We start from the raw sequence: 15,674 nt of genomic DNA on the forward strand, positions 1-15,674 counted from the left end.
ATGTGAAAGTTATCTTTGAAGCCAATGTCTGTTTTAGGACTCATGGTGTTTCTTTTTTCTTGCCAAATAGAAATTTGGTAGATGGGTGGGGGTGATTTCTAGCAGTTATGGAAGAAGAGAGTTTACAGTGGGAAATAAAGAATACAAAACAACACTAATAAATGAAACAATAGAAAAAATTATTTTATGCTGCATGGCTCTTCATGGCTCTTCTCATAACTTCCACTGAACCATAGATCAGAGAGAGGAGTTGTCTTCTAGCTGGAAACCATCACTTCTGGGTATTTGCCCTATGACAGAGAATTCTTTGGTTTCCATTGTACCCATTCCAATCTGATTTAGCTTTACTGGTGGCAGTATCAGAGGGTAGCATTTACTGCTCTCTGACCTCAAGGAAGTAATAATCTAATTCAGACAATATTGTTAACTTACCTTCATTCACCCAATCATCTACTCTACTAACACGTTTTTGTTTTTGTTTTTAGAAAGAGAGAGAGGGCGAGCACCCACGAGGCAGGGAGAGGGGCAGAAGGTGAGGCAGAGAGAGAAGAATCCCAAGCAGGCTCCAGCTGAGCGTGGAGCCGATGCGTGGCTTGATCTCACAACCCTGAGACCATGACCTGAGCCACAATCAAGAGTAGATCGCTTAACCCACTGAGCCTTTTTTGATCATCTACTAGGTACCACGCACTGTCCCTGTCATCATGCAGGCAGCAGTCCACTTGGGGGAGGACAGGCCATTATGACACACTGTAGAAGGTGTCTCACAGACGGAAGACTAGGGAGGTAAGGAATGCAGAGGGGAATGCAGAGGAAGGGCAGCTCAGTGTGGGGGAGACAGGAGAGAATTCTGGAAGAGTGGATGCCTAAACTGAGTTACAATGAGTGGGTAGGAATAGGCTAGAAAAGGAGAGGGGTAAGAGTCCTCCAGGCAGGGGAACAGCATAGACAAAGGCACAGACATGTGATGGGAACTATAAATAATAGCAATCAGAATGTAAGGGCCAGGAAAGAATTGGTGAGAGACCTGGCTGGAGAGGTAAGCAGCCGCTGGATTGTGGAGGATTGTCAACAGACTTTCTGTGGAGGGCAGTAGGGAGCCATCACGATTTCAAGCAGGGGAGTGAAAAGAACTGATATTTATCTTAGAAAGCACCCAATGGCCTGATATACTGTGTATATTTAAAGGTATAGCCTGGGGGGCCTGGCTGGCTCAAATCCCAGGGTCATGAGTTTAAGCCCCAGCCTACTTAAAAAATAAAAAATAAAGGTACAGGCTAGAGGGGCCCACCACAAACATGCATACCTCGTAGGGTTGTCTTTATCCACACTAAAACCAACTGCAGAAGCCAGGGAGAACCTCCTGGGTACAGCAAGTTCCAAGCTGAGTTTGCCAAGGCAGCAGGTCTGTCTGATGAACCTGCAGTTTTCTGGAAAAGTCAGCCCTGTCCTATAACATTGCCAGGGAAGGCAGGGGGTCCAGACTTACACTGTGTGGAAAGAGGCCCGTGAGCGGCAGGGGTGGGAGGGTGAGGGGTGGGGGAGATGCACCCAGGAAAAAATCAAGAGATCTCGTTGGGTGTCCTTTGGGTAGAGGATGGAAAGGGGAAAGAACTCTCACCCTGCCATGAGAGGGGGCTCCAAATCCAGGTGAGACAAGTGGAGGGGGGAGGTGGTCAGGGGCATGAAAGGCAAATGTCACTTGTGCCTTTAAAACAAAGAGTCTGCGTTCAGTGGTCCCTCAGGAAGGCCAGTCATTTCCTGAGGAGATATCAGGCTGGCCCATGCTTCATTGTTCCCAGTTCCCAGCAATGGCCGCCATTACCTGACCAAGCACTAGAGCCTGTCTCTCTCTGTGGCGCCGGGAGAAGTTACCAGAGTGGTTTCTCTACTTTCACAGGGCGGATTTATCTGGGCCACGTGGGAAGTGCCTTCTGCCCCAGGGGCATGGCCCAAAGGCAGAACTAACTGCCCGAAGTTCACTCTCAAGATGCAACTGGAGTGGACCCAAGAGGGCAAGATGTGGCTAGGAGCTCTGCTGATACTTCTACTTTGTGAGTTTTTATTCTCTTCCCACATTACTTAAACTTCACGAGAATCGAAGCTAATGACATCAACATATTTCTTCTGTTGTTTCCAGGTCCAAGCCTTGAAGGACAAGAAAACTGTAAGTTGTAAAGTTTCTACTTAGCTTCCCTGTGTCTTTTCGTGATTCTTACAACTCACATCAAATTGCTTGGGTTTAATGTTTATAACAACTGAGAAAAACATTCCAATTCAGAGCTAAAGTTTACTCCCTTCTGGCATGTTAGAAGGCTTTTAGAATAAAACACTTGTTCTAAGCCAAATTCTAATCAGCATGTTCTAGAAGTTGCATATGATTTTTTTCTAGAAACTAGTGAATTGATACTTGTTTGGATTGGGGAAGTGAAAAAAAGGAGTGGTTCCATAATTTGTTTTTTTTTTTTTTACCATAAATGTCTTATTTTCATATTCTCCATCCCCCATTGTTTTTAATCACAAATGAGAGGTAATTAATCTGTTAGATTCAGGAGGACAGAGCATAATTTAAATTGTTGTTATGACTTGTTCCTTTAAATGATCTAAAACAGATAATTGGATTTCATTTCCCATTGACCTGTGAGGCCATGATTACATCTCTAATATTTTGCGCTTGTGCAAAGCCGGCAGGGAGGGGGTGGCAGGTCTTCTACTTATCTTTAAAGTCTGGTTTGTCATCCATTTTAGAGCTAATTTTGAATCTTTAAGATAAGATGCTCGGCTGTGACTGGGGGCTAACTGAGAGCCCACAGAACAGGATTCCCCTTATCTTTTTTTTTTTTAATTTTTTATTTATTTATGATAGTCACAGAGAGAGAGGCAGAGACATAGGCAGAGGGAGAAGCAGGCTCCATGCACCGGGAGCCCAACGTGGGATTCGATCCCAGGTCTCTAGGATTGCGCCCTGGGCCAAAGGCAGGCGCGCTAAACCGCTGCGCCACCCAGGGATTCCCCCCCCCCCTTTCTTTCTTTCTTTCTTTCTTTCTTTCTTTCTTTCTTTCTTTCTTTCTTTCTTTCTTTCTTTCTTTATTCATGACACACAGAGAGAGACAGAGAGAGGCAGAGACACAGGCAGAGGGAGAAGCAGGCTCCATGCAGGGAGCCCAACATGGGACTCGATCCTGGGTCTCCAGGATCACACCCCGGGTGGAAGGCGGCACTAAACCTCTGGGCTACTGGGGCTGCCCAGGATTCCCCTTATCAGAGGTCACTTTACTTCACAAAAGGATGGGGGTGACTGGGTTGTGGACAGTTGTATAGCTCTTTGGAGATGATGTACATGGATGATGCTGGTTTGCTGAGTCCAAGCTTTAAGCAGTGGCTCCCTAGAGAGGCCATGAGCAAAGCTAGTCTGCTGGTCTCCTACCTCAGTGTCCATGTGCTTTGGTGAGCATGTGACCCCCATGGCAACCAGTGGAAGCTTTATATCCACTATCTTGGTCAGCATCCTACTAAACCAATGATGTCTCTGTGCCTCAGAGAAATAACCAACTGGACCAAGTGAGAGCCAGTTAGCAGGGCATCAGCATTAGAACCTCCGCTGTCTGGAATATGGCTCTGTGTCTAGGGCCATAGGCCAAACTTAGATCTTTAGAGCCGCCTTCACTTTGCCCCTTTGAGCCTTTTTCCCAATCTGTAAAATGGGGATGATAAGAGAATTGATCCCACAGAGTTGGTATGAGGATAAGATTAGATAAAAGGAGGCATATGATGACAACAATAGTTTACTATCTGGTCCTAGCCCTCCTTCACAATCCTTCATGATCACGGTCCCTGCGTCACCCCGGTCTGTCCACGGCTGCCCACATACCCCAGCTACCATCCATACCACGCCCTACAAACACATAGGCTGCTGGGCCTCTGCTTCCCAGGACCTCCAGTCTCTCCCACCTTCCCCACCTCACGTGGAAGTAAATTGCTCCTTTCCCAGGGCTCCTGGAGAAAGGCCTTTGTACCTCCAGGGAAGACCTCAGAACTGTAGGACTTGGAGCAGGAAGCCTCTCTCGCTGCTTCCTCGGACCTCCACCTTGTTTTACACTTGAGGAAACTGAGGCACAGAAACCATGAGGTACCTGCATGTGGTCAACTGGGTGTTAGCAGCATGGGGGCTAGGACCAAGTCTCCCATTCCTCCCGTCACCCAGGATCATGCTGATGACACGTTAACATGCATAATCTGCCGGCTGGCCCCACATGGCCTGCTCTGTGATCGAGGTCCTGGGTTAGCCTTGGCCCTTTCTTTCTCTTCCTTTTATCCCAGGCTCCCCCACCCAACCCCAGCCCTCTTGCCTCAGCAGATGACCTCAGCTTCATCTTCACCTAGAAAACACTGCTGTCTGGAGGGAACTCCCTCTATTTCCCGCCCTGCCCCAGCTGCAGGCTTATCTGCCTCCCCACCCATCCTTCCAACTTCCCTCCCAGCTTCAGAGGTATCAGGGGGGCCAGTCCGTCCACCTGGGCTCTGAGCCCATCACCCACAGCATTCCCTCCCCAATCTTGCTCTATCATTTATTCAGCCCCCACCCCACTTTTAGTATCTCTATCCCCCACCCCCTTTTGGCTCTTTCTCCTCTGTCTACGAACACAATGGGTAGCTCTTGTTCTTATAGGAAAAAGAAAAATCATGAACAACCCACCTCCTTCCATTATCTTGTGTCCCTCTGTGTATCCACTCTGTTCCTCAAACTTCTCTCAAGGCTGGTTTATAGCTGTCATCTCTCCTGCCCCAGCTCTCAGTCTGCCCTCACTTAGGACCCTGGCTTTAGCCCCCACACCTCCCTGCCACTAGAATTTTCTCACTAAGGGGTCGTCAAGGACCTTGTAATAAACAAATGCCATGAACATTCCCAGCCCATAGCTATCCGGACCCTTGTGCTGCCTCTGCTTGAAGCCTCCTTTCTTGGCCTTCTGGACCCTCTTCCTTGGTGTTCTCCAGTCTACCCCTTCTACCAGTCCCTCCTGGGCTATCACCTGAACCACATGGTCTGGGATGTCTCTCCCGCCAGCCCATAGTGATCTTTTTAAAGCTCAGGTGTCATCCTGTCACCTCCTTCCCATACCCCACCCAAATACCCTTAGGCAGGCCCAGCTTGGCCCTCTGTTTCTGGCACCTCCTACCTGACCCACCTGCCCCCTCAGGCCCTACAGTCTGGTTCCTGTAACTGCACATGCCCAGAATGCATTGATTTCTTGGTTCTAGGTAGTTTTGCCATGAACATCTTTGTTGTAAGCATTTTCATTGCATAACTAATAGGCTGTTATGCAGTTTTGCCTTGAAAAATTAAATAACTGGTTGACACTTTGTTGGTTTTATCAACTGGTTGAGTTTGGTTTCATTTCTCTGTTGACATGTGCTCCATTTTTGTATTATTTCAATCTTAGTCCTCATGTGGTCTACACAGTGGTGCAGAGTTTTGAACTCACATTTCCCATGGAACTTTGGAACATCTATCTGTGGACACATGACAGTATGCCAAGAACAAACAACAGTGTAGGAGGCGGTAACACCTTCACAATGTAGTACAAAGTTCTGTTACAAATATGCATTCTAGTATTTGGAAACTACTTCTTTTTTGTTTGTATTTTTTTAAAGATTTTATTTATATATTTTAAAGATTTTATTTATTTATTCATGAGAGACACACAGAGAGGCAGAGACACAGGCAGAGGGAGAAGCAGGCTCCCTGCGTGAAACCTGATGTGGGACTCGATCCCAGGACCCCAGGATCAGACCTGAGCCAGAGGCAGATGCTCAACCACTGAGCCACCCAGGCGTGCCTTAAGATTTTATTTTTAAGTAATCTCTACACCTAATGTGGGGCTTGAACTCATGACCCTGAGATCAGGAGTCAAAAGTTCCACTGACTGAGCCAGACAGATACCCTAGAACTATACCTCTTTTAATGAGGAAGGAACTTCAGTAAAAAAAAAAAAAAAAAAAAAAAAAAATGAAGAGATCCATCAGCAAGAGAAAAAAAAAAAAGCATAATTCTATGAACCAAAGATTTGGAGACATGTGCTTAGGTACAATCCATAAAATACAATCAGTTATTTGCATAGAATTGCCATGAGTCTACACACATTTTGAATGTATTTGATTATTTTGTAGTTTACAATAGCTTTCTAATTTTGTTACTCATTTTCCATTACTCATTGTCCTCTTTAATGAATGTCCCTCTTTTATATTTTGTGATTTTCTCTTTTATGGCAAAACGGCTTTACAGCAAATAGTCATGCAGTGAAAATGCTTGCAGCAAAGATGCTCACCGTGAAAATATCAAACCTATGATTTCTCATGCCCCTGTGCCTGGTACACGCTGTTGTACCCGGAGCATCCCACCACATGTTCTTGGCCTTGTCCAAGGCTGGTCCAGAGGCCACTTCAGAGGTGAAGATGAAGCAGAATTTCCTTTGCCTCTCTTGAGCCACTCTTCCTCTTGGTGTGGATAGCATTGTACTTCAGTTATCTGGATCCCTACCAGCTGTATGATTTAGGACCCCAGGGATTATTTCTTATTTACCTTGTAATCCCAGCATCTGACACAGGTGCTTAGTAAATGCTTCACTGAAGGGAACCCAAACTGAACTTAGACAGACTTGAGATTCAGATGAGATGGGTCAGCGCATTCTCTGCTGAGCACCAGAGTTCATGAGGGGCTCCGTGCTAACTGGCTCCCTGTGATTTTCCTGACAACGGTGGGTGGGCAGGGGCGGGAGGCTCTCTTCCCCCCTTTCTGAGTCATTTCCAGGTTGGCCAAGAGGCTGGCTGAGTCATGATGCCTCATCTTCCCAAGGAGCATCAGCATCCGCTGATGGTGGCTCGAGGTACAGGGAAGCAGGCCCCTTCCTTTAAGGTCTAGGGATTTGGCACAATGGTCCATGGGGGCCTTATCTGTGCTGTGATGACTTTGTTACCGTGGACCCCCCTCTATCAGCCTTCATCTGTCCAGCTTGAAAAGATCTGACCTCTTTAGGCTGCTGCCTAACTCCAAACTTTCATCACAATGGTTCTGAATATTTGGGGCTCAGGGAAGAAAGCTGTGGATCCTCTCCACCTTCCCACCCCTCCCATAAAAAAATGCATACTTGCCTATACTTGTAGATGGTTCAGGGGCCCCCTACTGCCCATTCATGAACCTCCAGGGGGCCCAGGTGTGCACACTCACTCTATTGTGTAAATAGTGAGACCTGTACACGGTAATCTAGCTTGGCTGTTCCTGAACAGTTGATTCACAAAGAGGACAATGTTTTCTACATTATCTTAATAATCAATTTTTGAAGATCAGTTGGGTGGTATATTGCTGCCTAACAAATTACCCGCCAAGTTTAGTGGCTTAAGATAACAATTTATTACCTCACAGCTTCCGAGAGTTAAGAATCTGGGAGTTCTGGCTCCAGGCCTGTCAGGCAGTTGCCCATAGAATACTGGTCAGGATTACAGTGAATGGAGGGCTTGTTGGAGACTGAGGGGATTTGCCTTTAAGTTCAGTCATTCGACTGTTCCTCACCATATGGGCCTTTCCAGAGGGATGCTCATGACTGCACAGAATGAGTGATCCTGAAAAAGGAAAAGTGTTCAAGACAAAAGTTGCAACGTCTTTTATAACCTAATTTCAGAAGCAACAAACCAATACTTCGGTATTTTTGGTTGCAAAACCAACCCTGGGATGATGTGGGAAGGGATTACATGCTGATGTGAATACCAGAAGGCAAGTCTCACTGGGGGCCATTTGAAGGCTGTCTACTACAAGGGTGGTGGTGGTGGAGGTGGCGGTGGTTGTGGTGTTAAAAGCTGTGCCACTGCTTTTTGTTGCATTGCATCAATGAGGCTTTGTGTTCATCAAAGAGCTGGGTTTCATACATTTACAATAAAATTACTGATAAATTTCATAAAATGCTTTTCCTTCTTCCATTTTGCCTTCCTTTCTTCTCCCCTGTCTGTTGCAGCTGGACATGGGAGTGTGATGTTTCTTCCAGCAAATCAGTTGAGTTGATTTATTAAGCAGATGTGTGTTTGTTTGCTTAGAAAAAACAAATTGGCAAAAGTGCCTGTGCTAGTGGATATCATCCTCTCTAAAAAACCACCACCTGATGCTTTAGCCAAGTTTCCTTTAGGGCTCCTGTAAAAACGATATGAATTAGGTCTGGTCAATCAGAGACCCAGGCAGGGATGGTGCTAAGCCTGGAGGGCCTGCAATAGAGAGGAATTGCGTCAACAGACGGTGAGCTCCAAAGGGGCAAAGACTGTGCTGATCCCACTCTTCTCTGAACCTCCAGTATTAGGTGCAATGCCTGGCACAGGGAAGCCCCCTGGAATGTCAACTGAATGATGAGGCTAAGGAAGAGGGAAGGGAATGTCATCAGCCAGGGGTCAGGCATTGGGCAGGACACGCTCTACCCCTTCAGTGCTCTTGGCCACCTTGGCTCAGTCATTGTTCAACTACAAAGGAAGGCAGATACGAGTGTTCCCATTTTATAGTAGGAGAAGTGGTAGCTTAGAGGGGTTAAGGAACTCCCAACATCACCCAGCTAATGGCTATGTACCCCAGGCATGCCTGACTGGCTTTCTTCCTGTACCCAGGTCTGCATCCCGATCTGGGGCCTGACCAGCCAGCCATGGGTGTGCACTTCATCCAGGTTGATGACATAGTGGGTGACTAACCCAGGGAGTCTGGAGAAGTCACTGTAATTAACCCAGAAAATGAAGAATTGGTTTTCTTTTGAAAAAAGTTTGCTAGAAATAGGGAGTGGATATGGGGTGTTAGAGCCCTCAAGACTCAAGTTTGGCTTTGTATCTGTGATTGACAGAACCCAGCTAACATCTCTCAAGCACTTCATCTATTCCAGGAACTGTGTTCCTAGTACTTAAACTCAGGCTCCATTTATACTTAGTATCATTATGTCCATTGTATGGATGAGCCAAATGAGGCTCAGAGTTCAGGAACTTGCCAAAGCCACACAGTTTGTGAACAGCGATGGGATTTGACCTAGGCAATCTGGCTCTGCACCTACTTTCTTCTCCTGTTAGAATCACTGTGTGAAACAGCATGGTTTAAGATAAGGAGGTGCTGAAGGGGTAGTGTGATTGCCTGTCCCTACCTGAGAAGGGACCATATTAATTGACGGGAAATTGAATATGGTCCAAAGAAACTTTGTTCTGAGAGCTCACCAAGTAGACTCCTCAGACCAGGAACTAGTAAGGAATAGAAGAGACAAAAAGGGAGTTATAAAGATTAATACTATAGGAAATAACTTGTGTTTAAACAATCACCTTGTTTCATCCTGCGGACTGGTCAGATGCCATTTTTCGTTAAACTAATTACTCAGAAGAAAGGAACAGGTGGGGACTGTTGTATTCATTTTAAAACCTGAGACATATTATAGACAAATTAAATTCTAAATTGTTCAGAAAGATTTGACCTTATTAAAAGAGAAAGAAAGACCATCTTTGCTAGTATTTCTGGCCAGCTAGCTAGCTGTACCTTTTCTTATTTGAAAAATGTTTTGGGACCACTTGTAAAAATTACATATTGTTGTTTAATAGGAGAAAATAAAGGAGGAAATCAGAGTGACAAAGTAGGGGCAGGCCAATAAGACTATGGGTCTTTTAGCACACAGAAATTCATCCCAGGGGCGCCTGGGTGGCTCAGTCAGTTAATCTGCCTTCTGCTCAGGTCATGATCCGGGGCTCCTGGGATCAAGCCCCTCATCATCGAGAATCCCTGCTCAGAGGGGAGCCTGGTATCCCTCTTGCTGTGTTCTCATATGGTCATTCCCTCTATGCTCATGTCCCTGGTCTCTCTTTCTCCAGATTTCTTCTTATATGGACACCAGTCAGATTGGATTAGGGGCCATTTTAACTTAATTACCTCTTTGAAGGCCATATGTTCAAGCATAGTCACATTCTAAAGTCCTAGGGGTTAGGTTCTCAATATAGAATGTTGTGGATGTGTATGGGGGGGGGGGGGGGACACAGTTCAGTCCCTTCCTAAGAGCATCCTTTGAGAGAGTGCCAAACTTAATTTGGTTAATACAAGTCAATGGGGGCCCATAGCAAAGTAATCCAAGAATGCAGGTTTCTGAAGATCTTCCTCTGTTCAAGGCTAAGGAGGTTCAGGATATGTAGGAGACCCAATAAATGTACATTCATCAAGCATTATCCATTAATATTTTTCTGTTTGATGTGTCTGATAAGAATACATCTTTAGGAGCCTTACTTAAGCCATGTGACCTTGTTTTGCCTTTATAATACCTGGTTGTCACAGTCCCACACTATCTCTGGCCCCTGAAGTCCTCATGGGCCATATAAACTTCAGGTTAGGTGCCAAATTTTGTAGATGAAGATCTACCTCTCCTGTAAAAGATTGGAGAGTGGGGGCATGGGCGTGGCAGGGGTGGTGGGGAGGAGAGTAAGACTTTGTATTTGCTTAGAGATGTGTAAAGACTAGCTGGAAGAAACTAAAATCAATGATTACTTCTGCAAGAGGAGAAATTAGAACATCTCTGTATCTTTCTATGTATTCCTGATCCTATCCCTTTCTTCCCTTCAGAAATGACCAGTATCCTAATTTTTTAATATTAATTATATCCATCCACTTTTTAAAAAAAGATTTTATTAATTTGAGAGAGAGAGAGAGTATGACCAGCTGAGGAGGAGACAGAGGGAGAGGGAGAAGCAGAATCCCTGCCCAGCAGGGAGCCTGATGCAGGGCTCAATCCCCGACCCTGAGATTATGACCTGAGCTGAAGGCAGATGCTTAGCCAACTGAGCCCCCTAGGTGCCCCTCCATCCACCTTTCTAAGCTTGCATTATTTCAAATGACCTATCTGTGGGCTCTTTGGGGTTTTCACATAGACATCATATCATCTGCCTTTGGGGACTTTGAAACATTTGGCTATACTAGGCACTCAAAAATTTAAATGAAATGTTTATAATATCTGATTGTTTTATTCACGCTTCATGGAAGTCGATGAGACGGGAGGCTCACAGATCATGGCAGACACAGTAGCTCTCAATCCCAGATCCTGATGCTGAAGAGATAGCCTCTTTGAGAATGGGGACCACACACAGCCATCGCCTGCCTGGTCCCTGTGGGCATGGGGACCCCTGGATGCTACACTGAAGAGGGTGTGCTCATACCAATTTGACGTGGTAAAGGACACCAGGATGATGTTTCTGAGATAACAGGTGTGTCTGCTCTCCTTCCTTGGCATTTAGCGTTCACCATCAACGACATCCACATGGAGATCCTACCAGGAGAAGAGGTGCAAAATGGGGAGAACATGACCTTGCAATGCATCGTAGACATCAGCACCACCTCTCATATCAAGCCTCAGCACTGGGTGCTGTTCTATAAGGATGATGTGCTATTTCACAATGTCTCCTCCGTGGAGAACACTGAGAGTTATTTTATTCCCCGAGCCCGGGTCTATGACGCAGGGACATATAAATGCACCGTGATTCTAAACAACAAGGAGAAAACCAGCTTGGAGTACCAGGTGTGGGTCAAAGGTGAGTCCCTGCATTTGAACGTAGCTCAAGCAGATGCAGGATAGCACATATGGTAGCAAGAATAGTAACTGAATGGTTGGTAACCCTGGACCTACCCTTCCTACTCCTCTGCGTGGCATTGTCCTAACCTGAAAATGTCAGCTTTAGACATGTTCCTAATATGCCAGGTTATTTCTCATCTCCTTGCCTTTGCATATACTAGTCTTTCTCCTGGGAATACCCTTCTTCTCCTCTCCTCGTGAACTGCTATTCCTCCTTCAAGACTCAACTCAACTCTTCTCTGACACGTTACCAAGCAAAACCAATGCCCCCAGGGTCCCCATCCTCACAGCTCTTAGGCAGTCTTGGTATATAATAGTATTTGTATAAAAGCCCATAGGCTGAGTATTGACACTGGATGCTGCAGTCACTCTGCCTGGAGGCCTCTCTAAATTTTAAAATTCTCACCAGTGGAATGGAGGTAATAGTAATGCCCAGCTCAGGGCGTTATTGGGAGAATTAAAAGACATCTCTCAGTAAAGTGCTCAATATCATTTCCGGCACATAATAAATTCCCAATAAATGGCAATTGCTATTTCACTGCATTGCAAGTGTTTCTCACATATTTATCTGTTTTGGACTATGAAGTCACAAGGAAAGAGATGGTGTTTGATCCATTTTTAAAATCTCAAAGAATCTGGCTCATAGCAGACAATAAACAGTCATGGAATAAATCAAGCAAATGATAAAGGGAAGTACAAATGGAGAAACGAGGGAAATCATGGGGAATTTGGGTTCAGAGATACAGGATTCCATCCATCCACTCATTGATTTACTCCCTTAAGAAGCATTTCCCAAGGCTGCCAGTCAGGAAGAAGACCAGTTGCAAGACCTGAAAATGCGTCAGGTGGAGGCCACCTCTAGGTGCACTTACTGTCTGGTGGGGAAGAGAGACATTTACAAAAATCATTATAGTCCAATACTCCTGTGATCTGAGTGCTGTGGGAATACAAAGGTGAGAGGAAAGCATTCCTCCTGGAGAAGTTAAAGATGGCTTCCTGGAGAAGGAACATTGGCTCCAGATATAGAAGATCTAGTAGGAGTTTGCTTGATGGTGAAGTGGAGTGTAGCGTGAGTGGAAGAGCAGAGGCTAAGAAAGAGCACGAAGTATCCCGGCAGAGTGCTCCTCAATCAAATTCCCCAATCTTTGGAATCTTCATTCCTGTCTCTAAAATAGAGATCACTAGTAGCTACACATACCCCTGAAGTTCATTTGGTTTTGAAGATTAACTGTTATAGTAGCGAAGTGTGCTCAGTAAGCAAGTACTGAATGAATGAATGAATGAATGAATGTTCGAGGGGCTTGGCCAGGCCATCCTTAGGAAGGGATAGTTCTTTTTTTTAATTTTTATTTATTTATGATAGTCACACAGAGAGAGAGAGAGAGAGAGAGGCAGAGACACAGGCAGAGGGAGAAGCAGGCTCCATGCACTGGGAGCCCGATGTGGGATTCGATCCCGGGTCTTCAGGATCACGCCCTGGGCCAAAGGCAGGCGCCAAACCGCTGCGCCACCCAGGGATCCCGGAAGGGATAGTTCTTTCAGCATACAAGAAGCAGGGAAAACCAGTGGGCAAGTACTCAGGTGTATTGTCCTTTCATGAGCATACAATCTCTGGCCACTTTTTTTGGTCAGTCCTTGAGGCTCACATGGGAGGACATGACATCATCATCCTCCCCCAGGGCCAGTTCTGTGGGTGTCGAACAGACAGTAGGGGGCACAGCTGGCTGGACATCTCTTTGTGTCACCAGGGGCAACAACAGCCACAGGGATGAAGCCCAGCCTTTCTCCATCTTCACTGAGGATGGGGCCTGCCAGGACCAATGGGTCTAGCATTGACTTGAGTGATGAGGAAAGATTGGCAGGGCTGGATTTGGGAAGTGTTGAAAAGACAGGTACTGGCAGGTTTTTGAAACTTAGGGTAATTTTTCTTAAAATTTAGTGATTTAATGGATAGAGTTAGCAAGGTGAGCCCTGTACTTCCTTGAGAGCTGCCACCATAATGTCATTTTTGCATTTTTGTGCTCACTTTGGTCATCAGAGCAGTCATTCACACTATTGTAACTTCCAGTGATAAGAACTGCCACCTTCTTAGGCCCTCATGAGGTCAATGGTTGTAAGTGCTTTACACACATTTCATTTAACCCCTGCAGTAGTGCTGGGAACCAAACGTGGTTCCCCCCATTTCCAGGGGTAGACACAGGCTCAGAGAGGTTGAATGGCATGCTCATGCCTTGGAGTTGCATCAAGGCAAAGCTGGTTAGAGCCAAGATCTCTTGGACTCCAAAGTTGGCCATTCATTCATTCATTAATTACACATTTATTGAGTCCCATCCTGAGGCAGACTGAGGACCCAACAATAAGTAAGACACGATCCCTTCCCTTGGGGAGATCAGCATGAAGCAGGGCAGTACTTTCATAAACAGCTGCAGCCACAGGTAACAATAGTGGTATGAACACAGTATAGGCCACCTTCCCAAGAGGACACCCTGTCATCTCCAAACTGGGTGTCTCAAAACAAAGATTCATAAGAGTCATAAGCAACTGGGGGAGGTAGCAGGTTCACAGTAAAAGATAGTCTGTCTGACTCTTAAGATGGAGCTCATGACCACCAGATCACAGAGCCCGAACAAGACATGTAGTCTCCTAGTTCCTCCTCATCTGATGGCTCACCACCTAATGTACCTTTCCTCCTACCATTTCCTTTGCTCTAGATGGCCCTCCCAAAAAGCCCCCCACATTCCTTGACACAAGCAGTTCCCATGCACAAGCACCCTGAAATGCCTGTCCTTAGCCTCCATCCCACCTTGTCTATCCAAATAACACCCTTCCTCTAAGATTGCTCTCAAGCACATCCCTTCTAGAATCTCTCTGATCCCTCAGGCAAAGAGAGCCTCCCTCCTTTTTCCTGACTGCTATATCACTCATTATCTCTGCAATACATTCTAATATTTAGTTATTTTCAGCTTTGTTTTTTTGAACTGGAAGGCAATGTATCCTTCCCCTCTCCCACCTGCCACTCCCACCCCAACTTCTGGCTTTGGAGTCAGACAGACCTGGAGTCAAATCTCAGTTCTGGGGATTGATGGCTCTGAGTTTTTGGATGAAACTTGAACCTCTCTGAGCTTCACCTTCATCTGTAAAACTAGGCACAGTTTTATCTTTCATGCCCATCCAGGAGATTTATTATGAGAATTACATGGGGTCATGGATACAAAGTCAATCCTAGCTTGTGGTTGGCAGTCAATAAATTATAACAACAACCACGGTAATGCTAATAGATACTAGTTGTTTTGTTTTGTCTTTAATTATATCAGCTGGGAAGACTTGTCTTCCCCATGGGTTTATAAACTTTGAAAGCACCAACCACATCTTAAGCATATTTCATATTTTTCAAAGTAGCTGGTATAGCTCTAGGCACATAACATGCTCAATAACTACCTGATAGGTAGCACTGGGGTTCTAAGAACAAAGCAGAAGACCTTCAGATGGGTCAACCACAGAGACCCAGGTGAGGGAGGCTTGCATAGCTATAGCAAACTGATACTAATGGACTTTCTCTTCCCCCAAAGGAGTGTCCGATCCCATAGTGACACTGGACAAGAAAGAGGCAATAGAAGGCGGGGTCGTGAAGGTCAATTGTTCTGTCCCAGAGGAAAAGCCCCCGATACATTTCACAATTGAAAAACTCAAACTAGATACGAAAGGTTTCAAGCAAAAAAGAGAAAAAACTTCTCCCAACCGGAATTTCATGATGCTGGAGTTCACAGTGGAGGAACAGGACCACGTTATATTTTTCCAGTGCCAAGCCAGGATCATTTCTGGGACCCACATGGAGACCTCTAGAGCCATCAAGAGTGAACTGGTCACCGTGACGGGTTAGAGTCCTACTCTCCTTTTTATCACTCTTTCTGCCTTGCTGGTTTGGGATGGGGAGAAAGACCCCAGAAATCAGGAAGGGGGGTGGGGCCTTCTGGCTGGGCTTCTGTTCTCAAGACTGTTCTTAACCACTTCAAGGCTATGTTTATAGTTTAAAATATATGTGTGTATATGTGTGTTTGTGTG

General features: G+C 45.6%; 1 protein-coding gene across 4 annotated transcripts in view; it reads left to right on the forward strand.

Annotated features, from left to right (window-relative positions):
• Positions 1-1,712: 1,712 nt before the first annotated feature.
• PECAM1 (platelet and endothelial cell adhesion molecule 1) overlaps positions 1,713-15,674 on the forward strand; it is a 53,303-nt gene continuing 39,341 nt past the window's right edge. For all 4 annotated transcript variants that reach the window (XM_072781093.1, XM_072781094.1, XM_072781095.1 and 1 more), the window contains exons 1-4: positions 1,713-2,054; positions 2,141-2,167; positions 11,278-11,571; positions 15,182-15,487. In XM_072781093.1, the coding sequence (XP_072637194.1) occupies positions 1,991-2,054; positions 2,141-2,167; positions 11,278-11,571; positions 15,182-15,487 (691 nt within the window). In that variant the 5' untranslated portion in view covers positions 1,713-1,990. The remainder of the gene's footprint in view (positions 2,055-2,140; positions 2,168-11,277; positions 11,572-15,181; positions 15,488-15,674) is intronic.

The sequence above is a fragment of the Canis lupus genome, chromosome 16, assembly GCF_048164855.1.
Source record: "Canis lupus baileyi chromosome 16, mCanLup2.hap1, whole genome shotgun sequence".
NCBI classification, from domain to species: Eukaryota; Metazoa; Chordata; class Mammalia; order Carnivora; family Canidae; genus Canis; species Canis lupus.